This window comes from Jaculus jaculus, chromosome 5 (assembly GCF_020740685.1).
Source record: "Jaculus jaculus isolate mJacJac1 chromosome 5, mJacJac1.mat.Y.cur, whole genome shotgun sequence".
NCBI classification, from domain to species: Eukaryota; Metazoa; Chordata; class Mammalia; order Rodentia; family Dipodidae; genus Jaculus; species Jaculus jaculus.
Genome location: NC_059106.1, coordinates 166038300 through 166056131, shown reverse-complemented (window position 1 = coordinate 166056131; position 17832 = coordinate 166038300). Strand labels below are relative to the sequence as shown.

The 17832-nt window shown below is 51.7% G+C and overlaps 1 protein-coding gene across 2 annotated transcripts in view; it reads right to left on the bottom strand.

Annotated features, from left to right (window-relative positions):
• Positions 1 to 17832, bottom strand: part of Ubash3a (ubiquitin associated and SH3 domain containing A) — a 43185-nt gene that overhangs the window by 1312 nt on the left and 24041 nt on the right. The window contains exons 8-13 of one of the 2 annotated variants that reach the window (XM_045151001.1): positions 13003 to 13102; positions 11994 to 12116; positions 7640 to 7732; positions 6179 to 6323; positions 4914 to 5020; positions 3938 to 4047 (exon numbers count right to left, since the gene is read on the bottom strand). In XM_045151001.1, the coding sequence (XP_045006936.1) occupies positions 3938 to 4047; positions 4914 to 5020; positions 6179 to 6323; positions 7640 to 7732; positions 11994 to 12116; positions 13003 to 13102 (678 nt within the window). The remainder of the gene's footprint in view (positions 1 to 3937; positions 4048 to 4913; positions 5021 to 6178; positions 6324 to 7639; positions 7733 to 11993; positions 12117 to 13002; positions 13103 to 17832) is intronic. The other variant, XM_045151002.1, reaches the window with a different exon arrangement.

Sequence of the window (17832 nt, the reverse complement as noted above, 5' to 3'; positions counted from 1 at the left end):
AGAAAAACATAAAGAAGCAGTAAGAGATGAGAGCTGGGCGTGGACATGCGTGATTAATCTCCCCAAGCCCTCCGGGTGTAGGTTGACTATTGTTCAGAAGCTACAAAGTCTCCAGGCAGCGCTGGGGACACTCCTAGAGCTTTTCCCGGAGGAAGCCCCATCACCACCTACCTGTTCCCTAAGCGTCACTCTTGCTCCTACAGACCTCACTGGGGCTCCTGCCCATAAGCACATCTGTCCCTCCTGACCCCAAACCCCTTCCTAAAGCCCTTTACCCACACACAGAAGCCTCAAGCCCCCAGGCTCCCCTGTGGTCCGTGTCACCAGTAGGGACCTCAGAGCTGCGCACAGCAGATGCCATCTTAGAATTGCATGTTGACACCATCGGAAAACCTGGTCATCTTCATGGCCAAAGTTCTCGCTCACTTCTGGGGGCGGGGGGTTCTTCAAAAGCCTTCAGCTTCTAAATTTTTAGAACATTCTTTTTTAATTAATTAATTTATTTGAGAGAAAGAGAAGGAGAGAGAGGGAGACAGAGAGGGAGAGAAAATGGGTGCACCAGGGCCTCCAGCAAATAAACTCCAGATGCATGCGCCACCTTGTGCATCTGGTTTACATGGGCCCTGGGGAATCAAACCTGGGTCTTAAGGCTTTGCAGGCAAACACTTTAACCACTAAGCAATCTCTCCAGCCTGAGTACATTCTTATAATGACTACCTGGAGTCCATTTCTATCCCATCCTCAAATAGACATCACTCAGATCAGAAGTTTATCCAAGGGTTCTACTTGCTAATAATGAGTTTTCTGATCCTGAGTGTCCAGGGCCTTCCTATGTCTGTCTTGTCACACCAACCCAACAGTCCCCATGGGCAGGAGGAATGACTCAACCTAAGTCCACAGCCATGCATACTGGGCATTCTAAATTTAATCTGACCAAGGAATTCTTAGACATCAAAAGAGGAAAGACAGACTAGGGAGGTGGCTCAGTGGTCAAGGGCACTTGCTGCATAAGCAGGCGGGTGTGAGAGAGCCTGAGGCCACCCAGGTTTGATTTTCCCAGCACTCAAGCAGCTGGGCATGGCCACACACATCTGTAATCCCAGTAGGGGAGAGGGACCAGAGATCAGAACACCACTAAGACTTGCTGGCTGAAAAGAAAAGAGAAAAGAGCCAGGAGTGGTGGCGCACACCTTTAATCCCAGCACTTGGGAGGCAGAGGTAGGAGGATCCCTATGAGTTCAAGGCCACCCTGAGACTACATAGTGAATTCCAGGTCAGCCTTGTCAAGAACATGGCCAAACAACAGGTAAAATGAGAGACTCTATTCCAAGGAGACAGACAGATGAGTGAAAATAAAATAAAAAAAGACTAAGACACCTGATGTTCTCCTCTGGCCTCTACACACGTCCTTGCAGGGTGGGCACATCTATACATGCATGTGCATATGCTATACACACCACATCATATCACACCATACGAGAAAGAGAGAGAAAGAACAAAAAGGAACTAAAAGTATGCCATCAAAAAAGCCTTCAGAGGGCTGGAGATATGGCTTAGCAGTTAAGGCACTTGCCTACAAAGCCAAAGGACCCAGGTTCAATTCCCCAGGACCCACGTAAGTCAGATACACAAGGTGACTCATGTATCTGGAGTTGGTTTGCAGGACTAGAGAATGGCATATCCATTCTCTCGCTCTTGCTCTATCTGCTTCTTTCTCTTTCTCTTAAATAAATCAATAAAATAAAATATTTAGAAAGTCTTCAGGGCATTGGAGAGATGGCTCAGTAGTTAAAGACGCTTGCAGTATAAAGCTTGATGACCTGTGTTCGATTCCCCCTTGCCCAAGTAAGCCAGATGCACAAAGTGGAACATGCATATGGCGTTCATTTGCAGTGGCAAGATGCCCTGGAGCGCCCATTCTCTCTCTGTCTCTCTCTTCTACCTTGCAAATAAATAAATAAAATATTTAAAAAAAGAGATAAGAGGGCTGGAGGGATGGCTTAGTGGTTAAGGTGTTTGTCTGCAAAGCCAAAGGGCAGGTTTGATTCTCTAGGACCCACATAAACCAGATGCACAAGGTGGCACATGTGTCTGGAGTTCATTTGCAGTGGCTGGAGGCCCTGGTGTACCCATTCTCTCACTCTCTGTGCCCCTTTCTCTCTCTCTCAAATAAATAATAGCTAAATAAAAAAAGAGCTAAGGATCATGGGCCAGTCTATCCCTAACTAATCTCTAGGGGACAAAGCAAGAGGGAGTCAGGTAGCTTTGTTAGGCCATTAGGGTGACTGGGCCCCTGTAAGTAAAAAGGCAAGATGGTCTTCTCTTGCTAGAGATCAAAGGATGATCTAACTTCTTATCTTTTGCCTAGTTCCCTAGACCTGTTTATCCATACCTGAGCCACTCCCTGGGTGGGAGGTCCCCTTCACTAGAATTCAAGTTGAATCCTGCTATTGTGGTTGGTCACGCTTAGACCCCAGAACTTGGCATCATGACTGGCCTCTTCCTGAGCCAACCTCTAGCCCACACTAATCACCTGTCTGTCTGGCTCACCTGAGGCAGAAGGTGACAGCCACCACAGTAAGGTTATAAATAGATGTGTGCGAGGGGACACGCCCCTCTCTGGGCTGCCTGGCCACTCCTGAACCTCCAGGTTCTGGTGGCCTTCCCCTCGTCTCTGCCTGGCTGGGCCGAGACAAGGGGGGATCCCCTAACCCCTACTCTCACACGGGCCCTTTACCCCCTCCTGCCCTCCACAAGGCAGGAGCTCTTTCTACTTTCTTTTTCTAAAATATATTTTACTTATTTATTTATTTGTGAGAAAGAAAGGGAAAGAGAGAGAGAGAGAGAGAGAGAGAAAGAGAGGAAGAGGCAGATAGAGAAAATGGGCACACCAGGGCTTCCAGCCACTGCAAATGAACTCCAGACACATGCGCCACCTCATGCATCTGGCTTACGTGGGTCCTGGGGAAGTGAACCTTGGTCGTTAGGCTTTGCAGGCAAACGCCTTAATCACTAAACCATCTCTCTAGCCCCTGTTCTTTCTTTTCCTTCCTCTCTCACTCTTTTTCAAACTACATGGGTGTATTCATTTTTCCTTCCCTCGGCTCTGTACTTCCCTCAGTAAATATAATAATTTAATAATTACCCTTCCCAGTTTGGTTTGCCTAGTTCTTTGGTTCAATGCAAATGTGAACCCAGAGTTTTGGGTTCAAGGACTTTCCTGAACCTCTAACACCCCATTTCAAAAGGAATGGTCTGAGCCAAGTTTGCTTCTCTTAATGAATCTGGTCACTCGGCTGTCACCCCTCTGCTCTGTGGGGAGAGGTTCAACAGAGCGGTCCAAAATATTGCTATCTTGTGATACACACTTATCACCTACCACAGGGATCTGGGGAGCCCTGGGTCAGCATGGGGTGTGCTGAAACTAGCTCACATTTGCTCCTTTGGGTGGTGATACGGAAGGTGAGCCGGAAGGAGGTCCTCTATCCCTAGGTGTCCCCCCCATCTCTCCAGAGAGAGCCTGAGGTCAATGCAGCATTCACTCATTCCTTCCTTCCTTATTCAAATTGCTGATCCTTCTGAAATTCAGTGTGGACTTCAATCAGACCTCACAGATTTTTTTTTTTTTCTGGTTTTTCGAAGTAGGGTCTCACTCTAGCCCAGGCTGACCTGGAATTCACTCTGTAGTCTCAGGGTGGCTTCGAACTCATGGTGGATCCTCCCACCACTGCCTCCTGAGTGCTGGGATCAAAGGCAGACTTCACAGCTTGTTTTTGATGTCTTTGGTACCAGAGGACCCAAGCCTTGCGGGTGGTAAGGGTCACTGCCGATCTCACACACCCTGCCAGAGGTTGCCGTGCACGGAAGGTGGAGGTGTGCCCTTATTTTCATTCTGAGAAGGGATGTCATGACCCTGCGGCACAGAGGGAACACCCACCTTTCTCACGAGCTGAGCAAAGTCCGCACAGTCACGAGGCCGCAGCCCGAGGAGTGGCCGGGTACAGGAGTCCAGTGCTGAGCCGTGGCTCACGATAAGGGTGACACCCACTGTGGGCAAAGACACCCCAAGTTCAGAGCAAGCATACAGAGCACCTTGCATGAGATGGGGGCCCCCTAAAATCACTGGGTACAGCTACCTTATAATGCCTCCACAGCCCTGGGAGGGGGTGGGGGTGAGAAGGGTGGGCGGGAGTCCTCAGTGATGCCATTGCCTCATTTGCTCCTGGTTGGTCAGCAAGCGCCCCTTTCTGCGAGATGGGGGGTGGGGGGTGGGGGGACAACACTCACCTGACAGCTTCTGGGGCGTTGCCAGGGTGACCTGAGCCGCCACTTTCTTGTGGCTGGTTGCCTGAGTTCTGACAGCCCGAGGGGAGATGTGTGGTGTTGGCCACTCAGCCCTCATCTGATCATTTAGAATTATCAGCTGCCTTTCCATAAGGGGGTACAGGGCCCACAGGCCCAGGGAGGCCCCTCAGGAGAAATGAGGAATTCCAGACAGCCAACACTTCTGCGTGTGCCTCATGCAGGACCTGGTGAATCTGGGACTGGGAAAGTGGCTGGTGGCAGAGCTGTGACCTGACTGACCTCTCTCCCACTCCTCTTGGAAGCGGGTTTCTCTGTCTGCCAATTCCTGGTTTCTTTTGCTCCCTACAGGCTGATTTGAACCATCTGGACACAGCGTGGCTTGTGTGGACCCTAATGCTCTGATTCCATTGGTGCTCTGTCTTAGCACCAGGATGCCAAGGACCTGGCAGGCATATGCATCTATGCCCCCAGTTTCTGACGAGGCATAGAAAAGGCACTCTCTTGGCCAGAGCCTGGGGGTGAAGAGGTAGGGACCTTAACAGTTCAGAAAACTCACTGCCCCAGGGAACCCACAAGAACTGTCCCCTCTGGGCCTGTGAGGCACTCACCGTCATGTGGGCAGGCGCCGAGGATCTGCCCCATGCTCACGGCGCACCTCTCCGTGTACTGGTTGTAGCTCTCACCCGGCATGAGGGAGCAGCGCGGGAATGCAGGCCTGAAAGTAGGAGGGAGGAATGCCTGTGCCCCAGAGACTTGGGGACCAGGAGAGTTTGCTGGGGAGGCCCCCGATCCTCTAGATGATCAGCTAGGGCAGTGCTCAAGGCTCATGGTCAGCAGGGGCCAGCAGAGGGCAGCTGCCACTGCGCCAAGGTCTGTGCCCTCCGCACAGCACGGATGAGCACTCTGTGGCAGTGCCACACAGCCCGTGGTCAGTCACGCTGCGGGAGGACAAAGACACTCCCTTCACAAACCTGAGTCGGGCTCCTTGGGACCCTCCTCTAACTAGGCATGTGACTTTCATATGTGATGCGGTTCCTTGGGTTCGACCACCCCCAGGTGATGTTTGTTCACTCTATCCACCTGCACCAGGGGCCCTGTTAGGTTGGCTTAACAAGACCACCCACCCTCGAGCCATTTCCCCCACTGCCTCCTGTGTGCCCATGTTGTATTGAGAGCTCAGCTGCCCCTTACCCTTCTCTGCGGGGTCCCTCTTAAAGAGTCTCCCTCTTTCTAGTGTTGTGACCCATTTTCTCAGCAAGAACTAGATAAGGGCTGGGGAGATAGCTCAGTGAGTAAAGCATTTGCCACACGTTAGCCAGAGGACCTGAGTTCGGATCCTCAGCATTTCATGCTGGGCATGGCGGTGCAAGTCTGCAAACTCCAGCCCTGGTGAGGCAGAGACAAGCAGATTCCCAGGGCTCACTAGTTAAGATAGTCTAAGTGAATCAGAGAGCTAGATTCATCAAGAGGCTCTGTCCCAAAAAATATGATGGAGGGGCTGCAGAGATGGCTTAGTGGTTAAGGCACTTGCCTGCAAAGCCCAAGGACCTAGGTTCGGTTCCCCAGTATTCATGAAAGCCACAAGGGGGTGCATGCATCTGGAGTTCGTTTGCCGTGGCTGGAGGCCCTGGCATGCCCATTCTCTCTCCCTACTTGCCCATTTCTCTCCCTCCCTCTCTCTCAAATAAATAAAATAAATTTTAAAAATATGATGGATAGTTACTGTAAAGATATCTGGTATCTGGTTTTCAAAAACATGTGCACATATGAACACACACACACACACACACACACACACACATCTCCTGCTCTCCCCACCAAAAAAATCTAGAACTGGATAAACCCCAGTGGCAGAGCGCTGAAAAGTTCCCACCTATAATCAGGGTCAACGTTGAAGTTTGCCTCCTTCAGCTCCTCCAGCGTCATGAATGTGGGGGTGGACTTGCTGGCCTCCCACTTTGTCCACTCGAAGATCCCAGGCTCCACTTTTATCTTAAGTTTCCTCTCCAGCTTGAGTTCTGGGTCCAACAGAATCCACGTGTCAACTGTTGCCAGCCTTATATAAAGACATCTCTTTCCAGTTAGCTCCGACCCATATGCGCATATAAATGATGTTCTTCAAAAAAAATGTGAATTTTTGCCAGGTGTTGTGGCGCATGCCTTTAACCCCAGCACTCGGGAGGCAGGGGTAGGAGGATCGCCGTGTGTTCAAGGCCACCCTGAGACTCCATAGTGAAGTCCAGGTCAGCCTGGGCCAGAGTGAGACCCTACCTCAAAACACCCAAAGAAAAAATAAAAACCATGAATTTTCCATGGAATATAATCTTTTGAGACTTAAGCATGGCCATGTCATTTCTGAGACCCATGGTGGGCCATCAGAGTTGCCCCCCTGGGGGCAGATCCTGATCCCCAACACTGCCACTTCTCCCTCTGAGAGCATGCCAGAGATGCACGGCCAGCCACAGGTAACATCAGTGACAAGAAGTCCTCATAGAGTCTTGGCTTAGACTGGGTTAGTGGGTTAGTGATGCAGTGTGGAAAGGAGACATTTCTGGAACATTCTGATTCCTTACATTCCATCCACCTCAAGCATTTTTTTTCCCCCGAGGTAGGATCTCACTCTAGCTCAGGCTGACTTGAAATTCACTATGTTGTCTCAGGGTAACCTCGAACTCACGACGACCCTCCTACCTCTACCTCCCGAGTGTGCTGGGATTAAAGGCGTGCGCCACCATGGCCAGCCGCCCCAAGCATTTTATATCTTGATCAAAAGACCCATTGAGTGGGGTCATCTCTTTCTGAATCAGGGGAGGGAGTCGCATGTACGCGTCACGTTAAGGCAGCGACTGTCTCCTCAGTGCTGATGGGGGGCGCAGGGGGGCACGAGCTTTCTTCCTGCTGTGGAAGCTGCAGAGGACTTGTGAGTGGTTTTCTGTCGGCCTCAGAGGTGCTGGACAGCTCCCCTCAGCTGGCCCTGCTCTGGTTAGTCTTGTTTCAGATCTAGAAGGGACCATAGCTGTCCCAAGCTCCCCGGGCTTGTGAATGTCCTTTGCGTGTGTTTAGGCTCTAACCTGGCAGAAGGGAGCCTCAGAGGAACAGCGTGACGACAGGTCCCAATTGCATGACACCAGCTCCCATAGGTCCTGTGACCCTGACATTCTGGGGGGACGCTAGTGGATCGCTCACTCATTCCCGCAAGCAGCCACTGGTTCCAGCTGCTCTTTGGTCTAGATGTGGTCATTCTTTGCCCGGCGTCATTCTGCCACTCCCTTTCCCCTTGGGGAATAGCCTCAAGTCAAGGCAAGAGGCGAGGCTCACTGCGGTTCTCACCCACCTTCCAGGATGTGCTTGGCCGTCTGCACACAGCGCAGGGCTGGAGAGGCGAAGACCGCTGAGATTCTGACGCCGCTCTCCAGCAGTGCCTCCCCTGGGAAATGGTAAGGGGAAAACACGCATGTACGTCAGTCCGTGATGGGTGGCTTGGCCCAGGCAGCAGGCTGGGAGCTCCAAGGTTCCCAGAGGCGTCCAGCGCCCGGTGGACACACTTGCATGACACGCATGAGTGGAACCCTAGGCTGTGACCAATTGCATCTGTGGCTATTATATAGTGGAGAGATGACCCAGGAGCCAGGAGAGCCCACCCATTGGACAGGGAGCAGAAGCCGGCGGGGTTTGAAGTGAGACACATTTGTCGTGTGAGCTGCTTCTCCATTGCAGTCTTGAAAGGTGAATGCTTCCACATGGCATTGGCCTCAGGAATTGAGAGTGGACCCCGCCAACAGCAACTAGGACAGGATACGGGTCCCACACCTGGGAAGACCTGAATTCTGCCGCAAACTAGCAAGCCTTGGAAGGATGTTTTCCAGATGGGAGCTTGCTTGCCTCAACTAATATATATTTTTAAATATTTTATTTACTTATTTTAGAAAGGGGGGGGAGGATGAGACTGCCAGGGCCTCCAGCTGCTGCAAAGGAACTCCAGACACATGCGCCCCCTTGTGCATCTGGTTTATGTGGGTCCTGGAGAATCAAACCGGGATCCTTTGGCTTTGCAGGCAAACGCCTTAGCTGCTAAGCCATCTCTCCAGTCCTCAACTAATATTCTGATTTCAGGCTTTGAGGTTCTGAGTAGAGAACCTGCCCCATGCCCTACCTGGGTCTGATTTGCCCTTGTGACTATTACTCTATAGCTGAGGTTCAAAAAGACTTCCTCTGGTGATTTCAAAAGCCCAGCATGTGGGAAAGGAGTTTCCATGGTACAGAAAACTGCCTAAAATCAAAGCCAGGGTAGTTTTGGGGGGTTGTTATAAACTAAAGCATGGCCCCTTCAAAAACAGGATGGGGATTGAAGAAATGGCTTAGCAGTTAAAGCACTTGTCTGCAAAGCCAAAGGACCCAGGTTCAATTCCCTAGGACCCAGATACACAAGGTGGCACATGCATCTGGTGTTCAGTTGCAGTGGCTAGAGACCCTGGCATACCCATTCTGTCTCTCTATCTACCTCTTTCTCTCTCTCTCCCTCAAATAAATAAATAAATGATTAAAAAAAAAAAAGAGGTTGGATGGGATCTTAGTTGGAACTAGGGTGTGGGAGTTTGAATTTTATGTCTCCCAGTAGAGTAAAATGTTTTATTAAAGTTTGTAACTTGGATTTCTGGCTGCCTGAATGGAAGAGGTTTCACTGTGGGTGGATCTTGGGGTCCAGCCCTAAGGAATGACTTGGGGGTTGATCTGTCTCCAGCTTTTAGGGTTAGTGCGCAAGCTCTGCCTGAGGTTCACAGAGTGGGCTTGCTTGAGGTGCTGGTGGTGGTCTTCCTCTCTGAGTGCATTTGGTAAAGGGGGTCAGTCCTGCCATTGTGGAACTTCCCCTGGATCTGTAAGCTTGGAATAAGTGTCATTCCTCACACAAACTGTATGGAGGTTCATCCCAGCAGTGTGGAGCTCACTATGACAAGGCCTTTTTCTTTTCTTTTTTTTCAGGTAGGGTCTCATTTTAGTCCAGGCTGACCTGGAATTCATTACGTAGTCTCAGAGTGGCCTGGAACTCACGGTGATACTCATACCTCTGCCTCCTGAGTGCTGGGATTAAAGGCGTGCACCACCACGCCTGGCTCATAGGACTTTTTTTTTTTTTTCCAAAGCAGGCTTTCTCTCTAACCCAGGTTGACCTGGAACTTCCTCTGTAGTTCCAGGCTGGCCTCAAACTCACAGTGACCCTTCTATATCTGCCTCTATGGCTCAGGACTTTTTTTTTTTTTTTTTTTTTGGTTTGAGTGGGTGTGTGTGGGTGGGTGGGTTATGTTGTGTGTGTATGCATGTTTGTATGTGCATGTTTGTATGTGTGAAGGCATCCATGCACATGTATGCGGAGGACAGAGATCAATATTGAGAGTCTTACTTGATTGCTCTCCACTTAATTTTTCTTTCTTTTTTTTTCGAGGTAGGGTCTCACTCTAGCCCAGGCTGACCTGGAATTCACTGTGTCATCTCAGGGTGGTCTCTTCTCCTACCTCTGCCTCCCAAGTGCTGGGATTAAAGGTGTGTGCCGCCATGCCTGGCTTCCACCTATTATTATTATTTTTTTTGACACAGGGTCTCTCACTGAATTCTGAGCTGACCTATTGCACTAGAAGAATTAGCCAGCAAGCCCTAGAAATCCTCCTGTTTCCAGCTCCTGAGTGCTGCAATCACATGTGCATGACTTTGTGCCCAGCATTTTATGTAGGTGTTGAGGATTTGAACTCAGGTTCTCCTATTTGTACAGCAAGCACTTAAACCAATGGGCCATCTTCCCAGTGGCAGGAACAAGGGCTTTTAAAAATATTATTTATTTATTTGACAGAGAGAGAGAGAGAGAGAGAGAGAGAGAGAACGGGCGCACCAGGGTCTCCAGCCACTGCAAACGAACTCCAGATGCATGTGCCCACTTGTGCAGCTGGCTTATATGGGTCTTGGGGAATCAAACCTGGGTCCTTTGGCTTTGCAGGCAAATGCCTTCACTGTCAAGCCATCTTTCCATCCCAGGGATAAGGGCTTTTACAGAGTAAAGTTGACTCTTCTTATCTGAGGTTCCCATATCCAAGGATTCAAGCAACACAGATTGAAAATATCAGAAAAGTCGTGACTATGATGAATATACCCAACTTCCTTCTTATCAATATCACCTATAAACAGTCACAACTATTTGCACAGTGCTTATGCAGTGTCAAGTATTATGAGCCATGGAGATATTTAAAAGTATTTGGGGGATATATATAGCTTTTAGGCAAAGATTATGTCATTTCAGTTAAGGGATATGAGCACCCATGGATTCGCTATCTGAGGGGTGTCCCGGAACCCATGTCTCAAGCATACCAAGAGACAACTGTGACCAAGTTAAAATGAGGGTGGGCTCTTCGCCAATGTGCCGGAAGTCTTCCAAGGAGGATGTAGAAATAGATATAGAAAGGAGTGATGTGAGCACAGGAAGAAGACACCGTCTACAAGCCGAGGAGAGGGGCCGGGAGCAGGTGTCCCACACAGCCCTCAGAAGGACCCCACCTGCTGACACCTTGACCTTGAACTTCAGCCTCCAGCACTGTCAGGTGGCAAATGATGTTTAAGCCATGCCATCCGCAGTGCTAGGTAGAGCATTCTGGGACACTCGCCCGCAGACATCCGTCCCTGGATGCTTCCAGATACATCCTGGGAGCTGAGTCAACATTTTGGTGAGGATTTAGGTATGTAGAAAAGGCTTCTGAGGCATGGTTGTGGGAGGGGGGGGGTAGGCTCACTTACAGGCTCAGGGAATAGACACATACATACTCGCACGTGAAGAGACCACCTTGCCTCAGGGAGAAGGTCCCTGCTGGGCTGTGTGAAGTTGGCTTATCTGGACCCCAGAGAACCAACTGTTGTCTCATTGGTAGCTGAGGTCAGCGTAGTGTGAACACAGTGTCCCCACACTGCCAAGGAGCTGGCAGTGATAGCCCTGTGTGCTCACCCCAGGCAAGGCGCAGGAGAGCTGGTTCTAGAATGTTCCTTCCTCTAACCAGCTGGGGGCTAGATGTCCACTTACCTCTTCAGCCTCAGATTTTTTTTTTTTAATTATGATAGAGAGAGAGAGAGAGAGGGATTCTAGAGGCATGCCAGGGCCTCCAGCCACTGCAAATGAACTCCAGATGCATGCGCCCCCTTGTGCATCTGGCTTGGGGACTTGAACTTGGGTCCTTAGGCTTCACGGGCAAGGGCCTTAACTGCTAAGCCATTTCTCCAGGTGGAGCTTCAACTTTCTTAATTTATACAATGAAGAGCAGGAGAACTCAGTGATCTCATCTGTTCCAAAAATTACATTATGTTGATGGAGAGAGAAGAGACATTGACCGAAAGCCCAGAGTGACAGGTAGCGCAGAAAGCTGCGGGCAGGGGTGGGAAGTGCACCTTCTAATCTTTCAAACGACGTCCTTGGTTCACACTGCGACTGCTGACTTGCCCTTTCTTCGCTTGTCTCCCCTGCCTATATTGCATTCCTTACGCCCCCAACCATCCATCCTGTGATTGAGGCTCCGCACATTTGTTTACTAGTTGTGTGACCCTGGGTGAGTCACCTAAGCCCCCAGGGTCTCCACATCGCAGGACACGTGGCCTGTGAGCTCAGCCTGGAGTGAGTACGCGGCTATGACCATCACTGCCTCTGCTACTCCACATACCTGCGAGTCTGGACTGGAACGCTCCACAGGACGACAGTGGCGGGTCGTTTTCAAAGTCTTTGATTCCGTTGCTCCGTGTGGGCAGGCTGCGGGGGAAGTTCAGGTCCGGCCTGTAGTACTTCCCTAAAGCAGACACAGGCGTCTGGGTCCATCACACCAGAGCACTGTTGTACTCCAAACCCCCGAGACCCATGTTAGGGAAAGGCTATATATTACTCAGTTCCGTCAATGGTGGCATTTCTGGAATGTTCTCTGTGATGTGTTCTCAATTAAACGCTGTGCGACACCTGCAGCATTTCCTTAAATACTGAGCCTGTAGGTTTGAGAACCAGGGGCTAGGAGCCCTCTTTGTCCTCCAGTGTCTCGTGGGCAGTCTCTCACACAAGGATGAGGAACCGCGTGTTCTAGGCCTGGGTCGGCTCAGCTAGAAAAGCTTCTTAGTTGGTATTGATTAATTAGGTGCAATGAGGTCCATTCCCGTAGCTTCCGTGTATCTCGCTACTGATGGGCAGAAGCGTGCGCCTGGCTGGCGGTAATCTGCCTTGGGCCCTATTCAACCAGTTGCTTGAATGCTAGAGTGGAAATTGGATGCATTCCGTGGGGCTTCCCCCATTAGAGGCTGGAGGGTGCCCTGCTTGCTTGAGTTTGGCCCGGGGCTCTAAGATCTGTCAGTTGGGTACACACCCTGACTCATCGGCTACTAGCTGTGTGACTAGACTCAAGGGAAACCAGGAGCGTCAAACACACTGAGCTGATGGCCGGTATCTGGTTCAACATGCGGCCAATGTGCAGACACATTGATGCCTGGGTCCCCTACACACACTATCCAGCAGCCCTCTGCTCTGCCAAGTGGCCCCAGAGACTGGCGCGGCAGGGACATGCCAGCAGCCACAGCGACGTGCTCGTTCCAGAGGGCGGTGCCCTCGAGACCCGCTGCCCACCCAGGGACCCGTGGCGGGGCCCTCGTGTTGCATCTGCGCCCGTGTCGATTCGCCTGGACCCGACCTACCGTCGGCCGTGGAGCAGCGCTGCAGCCAGGACTTCCCGAAGACCCAGTCCACTCCTTCCCCGTGGCGTACCACCAGCACGCCTCTCCTGCAGATCGTGGCCTAGGGTGGGAGCAATGGGACCCCGAATTAGGAACCACGCCACACCAGCAGCACCCCACCAGTCCCTGGCACCGGCCCGGAGATGGGTCTTCTCCCAGGCTGCCCAGGAGCCGTGGTCCAGGCTGTGCAGTCTTTGCAGCGGTGTGACACGGAACAGCTTCTGTATCTCCCTAAGGTTAACGCCCTGGGCTCCGTGACTCCGTAGAGGACATGGAGAAAGGACAGACTACACAGCCTATCCCTCCGCTGACTTGGAATTAACTACGTAGTCTTTTTTTTTTTTTTTTCTCGAGGTAGGATTTCACTCTAGCTCAGGCTCTCAAGGAATTTTATGGAGTCTCAGGGTGGCCTCGAACTCATGGTGATCCTCCTACCTCTGCTTCCCGAGTGCTGGGATTAAAGGCGTGCGCCACCATGCCCGGCACCTATGTAGTCTTGAACTCACAGTGATCCTCCTATCTCTGCCTCCTGAGCGCTCCGATTAAAGGCATGCGCTACCATGCCTGGCCACAGAGACATCTTAAGATGTTGTCTGTCTAATTTTCTCCGTCCCTTTCACCATGTTAGAAGACAGTGTTTCTAGCTTCACCTTTTTCTATCCGTATCATGTCTGCCTGTCTTATCTGCATGGTTATGTATCTGTCGTTGTATATGCCTCTCATCTATTTATCTTTCTTCTATATGACTATGTATCTGTCATCTTTATCTATCGATCTGTCATGATCAGAAAGTACAGAATCCGTGGCCACCAGGCCTGCTGGGAGAGGCACAAATCCTCCCTCTACAAGATCTGGGTCCCTCAGGGAGTTACGGAGACTTGGCTGACATCTGGAAGGCACTAAGGGTCATTCCTTCACTGACATCCCAGCCCAGAGAGGTGCTTCCCAGGCCCAGGATCAGGCCGTCTAGAGGCAGAATGGGGCGGGGGGTGGGGGGGTTCCTCCCACCTCAGCACAGGCCCATAGCACTGCCTGCTGTCTCAATGTACTTGAGCTATCCGTGTCTCTGTGGGGTGACATCGTAGGAAGGGTATGAGAGACTGTGACAACAGCAGTTCATAGCCATCCACCTCCCTTCAGCCTCCTTCAGGCCAAGCGACAAACTCAGAAAGATGTGTCATAGAGAGTGAACGGTGCAGTGGATAGACCTTGCTACCAGAGGCGGGCTGGAGGTCTGGGAACAGGAACTGGTCACGCCTGCAGCCAGGTTGCCAAGATGGATGGGATCGGAAGGCACCCGATGGGCTTTGCAGGAGGCAACTCAGAACACCCTTTCCCCAAGCCTCCCTCCTCTTCAGCCACACGGCTCCGGGCTAAAATGAGCTAGCTAAGGACTGGGCGCTTGGATTCCCCGTCGCCGGGAGACGGGAGGAGGCGTGGACTTCTTCAGGATAGACACCACGCACCTCCTCCGGGCATTACTTTCTGATTCCTTGCAACACTAGGGAGGCGAATTTGGCCACCTTCAACATCCAGCCCCACCTCAGAGGAGAGGGCCCTTTTGGAAGCCCATCACGACTGCACTCGCTTGCGCTGATAGAGGAGGAATGCAAGGTCTGCTCAGGTGGGTGCTGGGCGCGCCGTTCCCCAACCTCCGTCGTGGCGTAAGCGCGTGCTGGGGCTCTGTGTGACGGGCAAGCTTCCCCCGCCTCCAGCGCCACAGGCAGCTCGCACCAGGCGCCACGATGCCTCATGACAACGCGATTTCCAGCTGCTCTTCTCGGTGGCTCTGACGACCTTTACCAGGTGCATGGTGGCTGCATCTGTGAGTGGGGGTAACACCAAGGTCTGCACACCCACACTTCCACGGAGCACGGGCTGTGGCCACGTGATGATTGCTGTTCCTTTGTGTTTCTGGCTTTTTTTTTTTTTTTTTAAAAGAATCTGTTGTTGTGGGTGGAGAGAGAGAGAGAGAGAGAGAGAGAGAGACAGAGAATGGGCATGCCAGGACCTTTGGCCACTGCAAATGAACTCCAGATTCATGTGCCACTGTGTGCATCTGGCATTATGTGCGTACTGGGAAACTGAACCTGGGCCGGCAGGCTTTGTAAACAAACACCTTTAACCACTGAGCAATCTCCCCAGCTACTTCCCTCCTTTGTTTTGAGATTGCGGCTTATATAGCCCAGGCTGGCCTTGAACTCACTATGTAGCTGAACTTCTGGTTCTTTTTTTTTTTTTTGGTTTTTGAGGTAGGGTCTCTCTCTGGTCCAGGCTGACCTGGAATTAACTATGTAGTCTCAGGGTGGCCCCGAACTCATGGAGATCCACCTACCTCTGCTTCTGAGTGCTGGAATTAAAGGCATGCACCACCACGCCCGGCCTGTGAACTTCTGGTTCGTTTTGCCGCCACATCTGGAGTGCTGGGGCTGCAGGCATGTCACACCACGTCTGGTTTCTGTGGTGCTGGGGACTGAACCCAGGCCTCCGTGTATGCTAGCAAAGCACTGCGCCCACTGAGTTACATCCTCAGCCCTGCTATTATTATCTTTTTTCTTTTTCTTATTTTCTTTTCTCTCGCTTTTTTTAAATTTTTTTTTTATTTTTTTGAGGTAGGTTTTCACTCTAAGACTGGGCTGACCTGGAACTCTGCAGTCCCAGGCTGGCCTTGAACTCACAGTGATCCTCTTACTTCTCCTCTTGAGTGCTGGCATAAAAAGCATGTGACAGCATGCCCAGTTGTTGCAATTTCTTATTATACAGCTGCAGGCTTTTAGTTCTGGGTATAAGCACCTCAGGGCCTCGCTTCCCGGGCAGTCTTGCCCTGCCTGCCACCTCCTGCTTCCAGATGTGGTTGGATGAGCCTTGCTTGTTGCTTGTGCCAACACTGGAAGTTGAGAACCAGTGCGAATGCTCCCACCATTTCCTTTCCAGGTGTGGTCTGCAAGGAGGCGGCCGGACGCGCGCACCCTCAGACCCTCAGCCGCTGCTGTCGATGCCTTGGGCTGCACTTTGGGGTTTGGGGCGTTAACCTTCCACGGAAGAGCACCGAGTGCTGGAGTCTTGCGGCGTGGAGCTGACGGGGCAAAGCAAGGGTTGAGGGGACGGGATGGACTGGGCCCCTGCGTCTGTAACGCGAGGCAGGGCCACATTGAGTCCCTGGACAGAAGGGGCTGCATTAGTGTCTCCGGGGCCACATCACAGGTCATCCCACACCGAGCGGCACAGAGCAATGGGCAGTGCCTCTCCCCATAGCTCTGGAGGGCACAGGTCAAATCAAGGTCCGCAGGCTGTGCTCCCTGCACGGGCCTAAGGGCGAAACGGATCCCTGCTGCCTCCGGCGCCTGGCGGTGGCTCCGTTGCTTTCTGGTTTGCGGTGACGCCACTCAGCCTCTGCTTCCGTCCTCACACACCTGGCCCCATGTGTCTTCCCCTTGGAGCAGCTACGACCGCATCACTGCATTTAGGGCCACTCGGGAAATCCAGGGCCCTCCTGTGAGGCTTCATCTTTATTTATTTATTGAGGTAGGGTCTCACTCTAGCCCAGGCTGACCTGGAATTCACTATGGAGTCTCAGGGTGGTCTAGAACTCATGGTGATCCTCCTACCTCTGCCTCCCGAGTGCTGGGATGAAAGGCGTGCGCCACCACGCCCGATGAGGCCTGAGGGTCACCTTGGACAGAATAAGAGACCCCTGGAAAGTGAGTAAAGCGCGTTTCTGAGGATGTCCCGAGATACGTGGCATGTCGAGTCGCAACTGTGGGGGGAAGTCCTACCCCGATTGTGGGTGGCACCATCTTATGGGCTGGAGGCCCCGAAGGAAGGACGGTGGAGTTTAACGGAGGCGTCAGCACGTGTGCCACGCTTATTGTTCCTGAGCACGTGTGCCCATCGCTGCCGCCATAGCTCAGGGACGTCGCACTCCAGCGTCTTCCGTCTTCCAGTATGGACTCACATGCGTGCCTTTGAGCTTCCAGACTTCAGTGTCAAACCTGGGGAGATCACCGGTTCCCATGTCCTGAGGCTTCCAGCTCCTTGGACTGGAAAGCTGTTGGGCTCTCTGGCTCTCCCTGTGCACATGGTTATTGTGGGAACTAGCCAGCCTCTCACCGTGGGAGCCAATCTTACAACCCCCCCCTTTTATTTTAGAAAGAATGAGAGAGAGAGAGAGAATTGGTGTGCCAAGGCCTCAGCCACTTCAACCAAACTCCAGACATTACACTACCTATTGGGTGTGTGCGACCTTGTGCTTGCCTCACCTTTGTGTGTCTGACTTACATGGGATCTGGAGAGTTGAACATGAGTTCTTAGGCTTCACAGGCAAGCGCCTTAACCACTAAGCCACCTCTCCAGCCCCCAAATCCCGTTTTTATAGTTATGTATTCATTTCTGTCAGTTCTGTTTCTCTAGGGGACCCCAAAACAATCTCCCGCTTTATGATCCCAGCTCACTCCTTTCTACAAAGACCTTTTGTTCTTAAAAGACTGTGTGGTCAGGTCCCGGGTGTGAGGTCCTCACACCTGTGGAGACACCTTGCAGCTCTCCAGGTGTCTCACGTCAAACCTGCTGCCCGCGTCTTCCTTACTGTACTGAAGGGGGGAATCAGATGCAGTGAGGGGTCTGGGAGATGATCGTTCCTTCCCATGCATTTAACATGTAGTGGGTTTAGAACCAAGCTGACTTCAGCAGGGACTTTGGCTCCATTTCCCCCTTCATTCTGGAAGGACCACTTTGGGAAAAGCCAGCTCTGCCTGCCTTCTTATGCCAATAAAGGGGATACTTCTGGCCTGC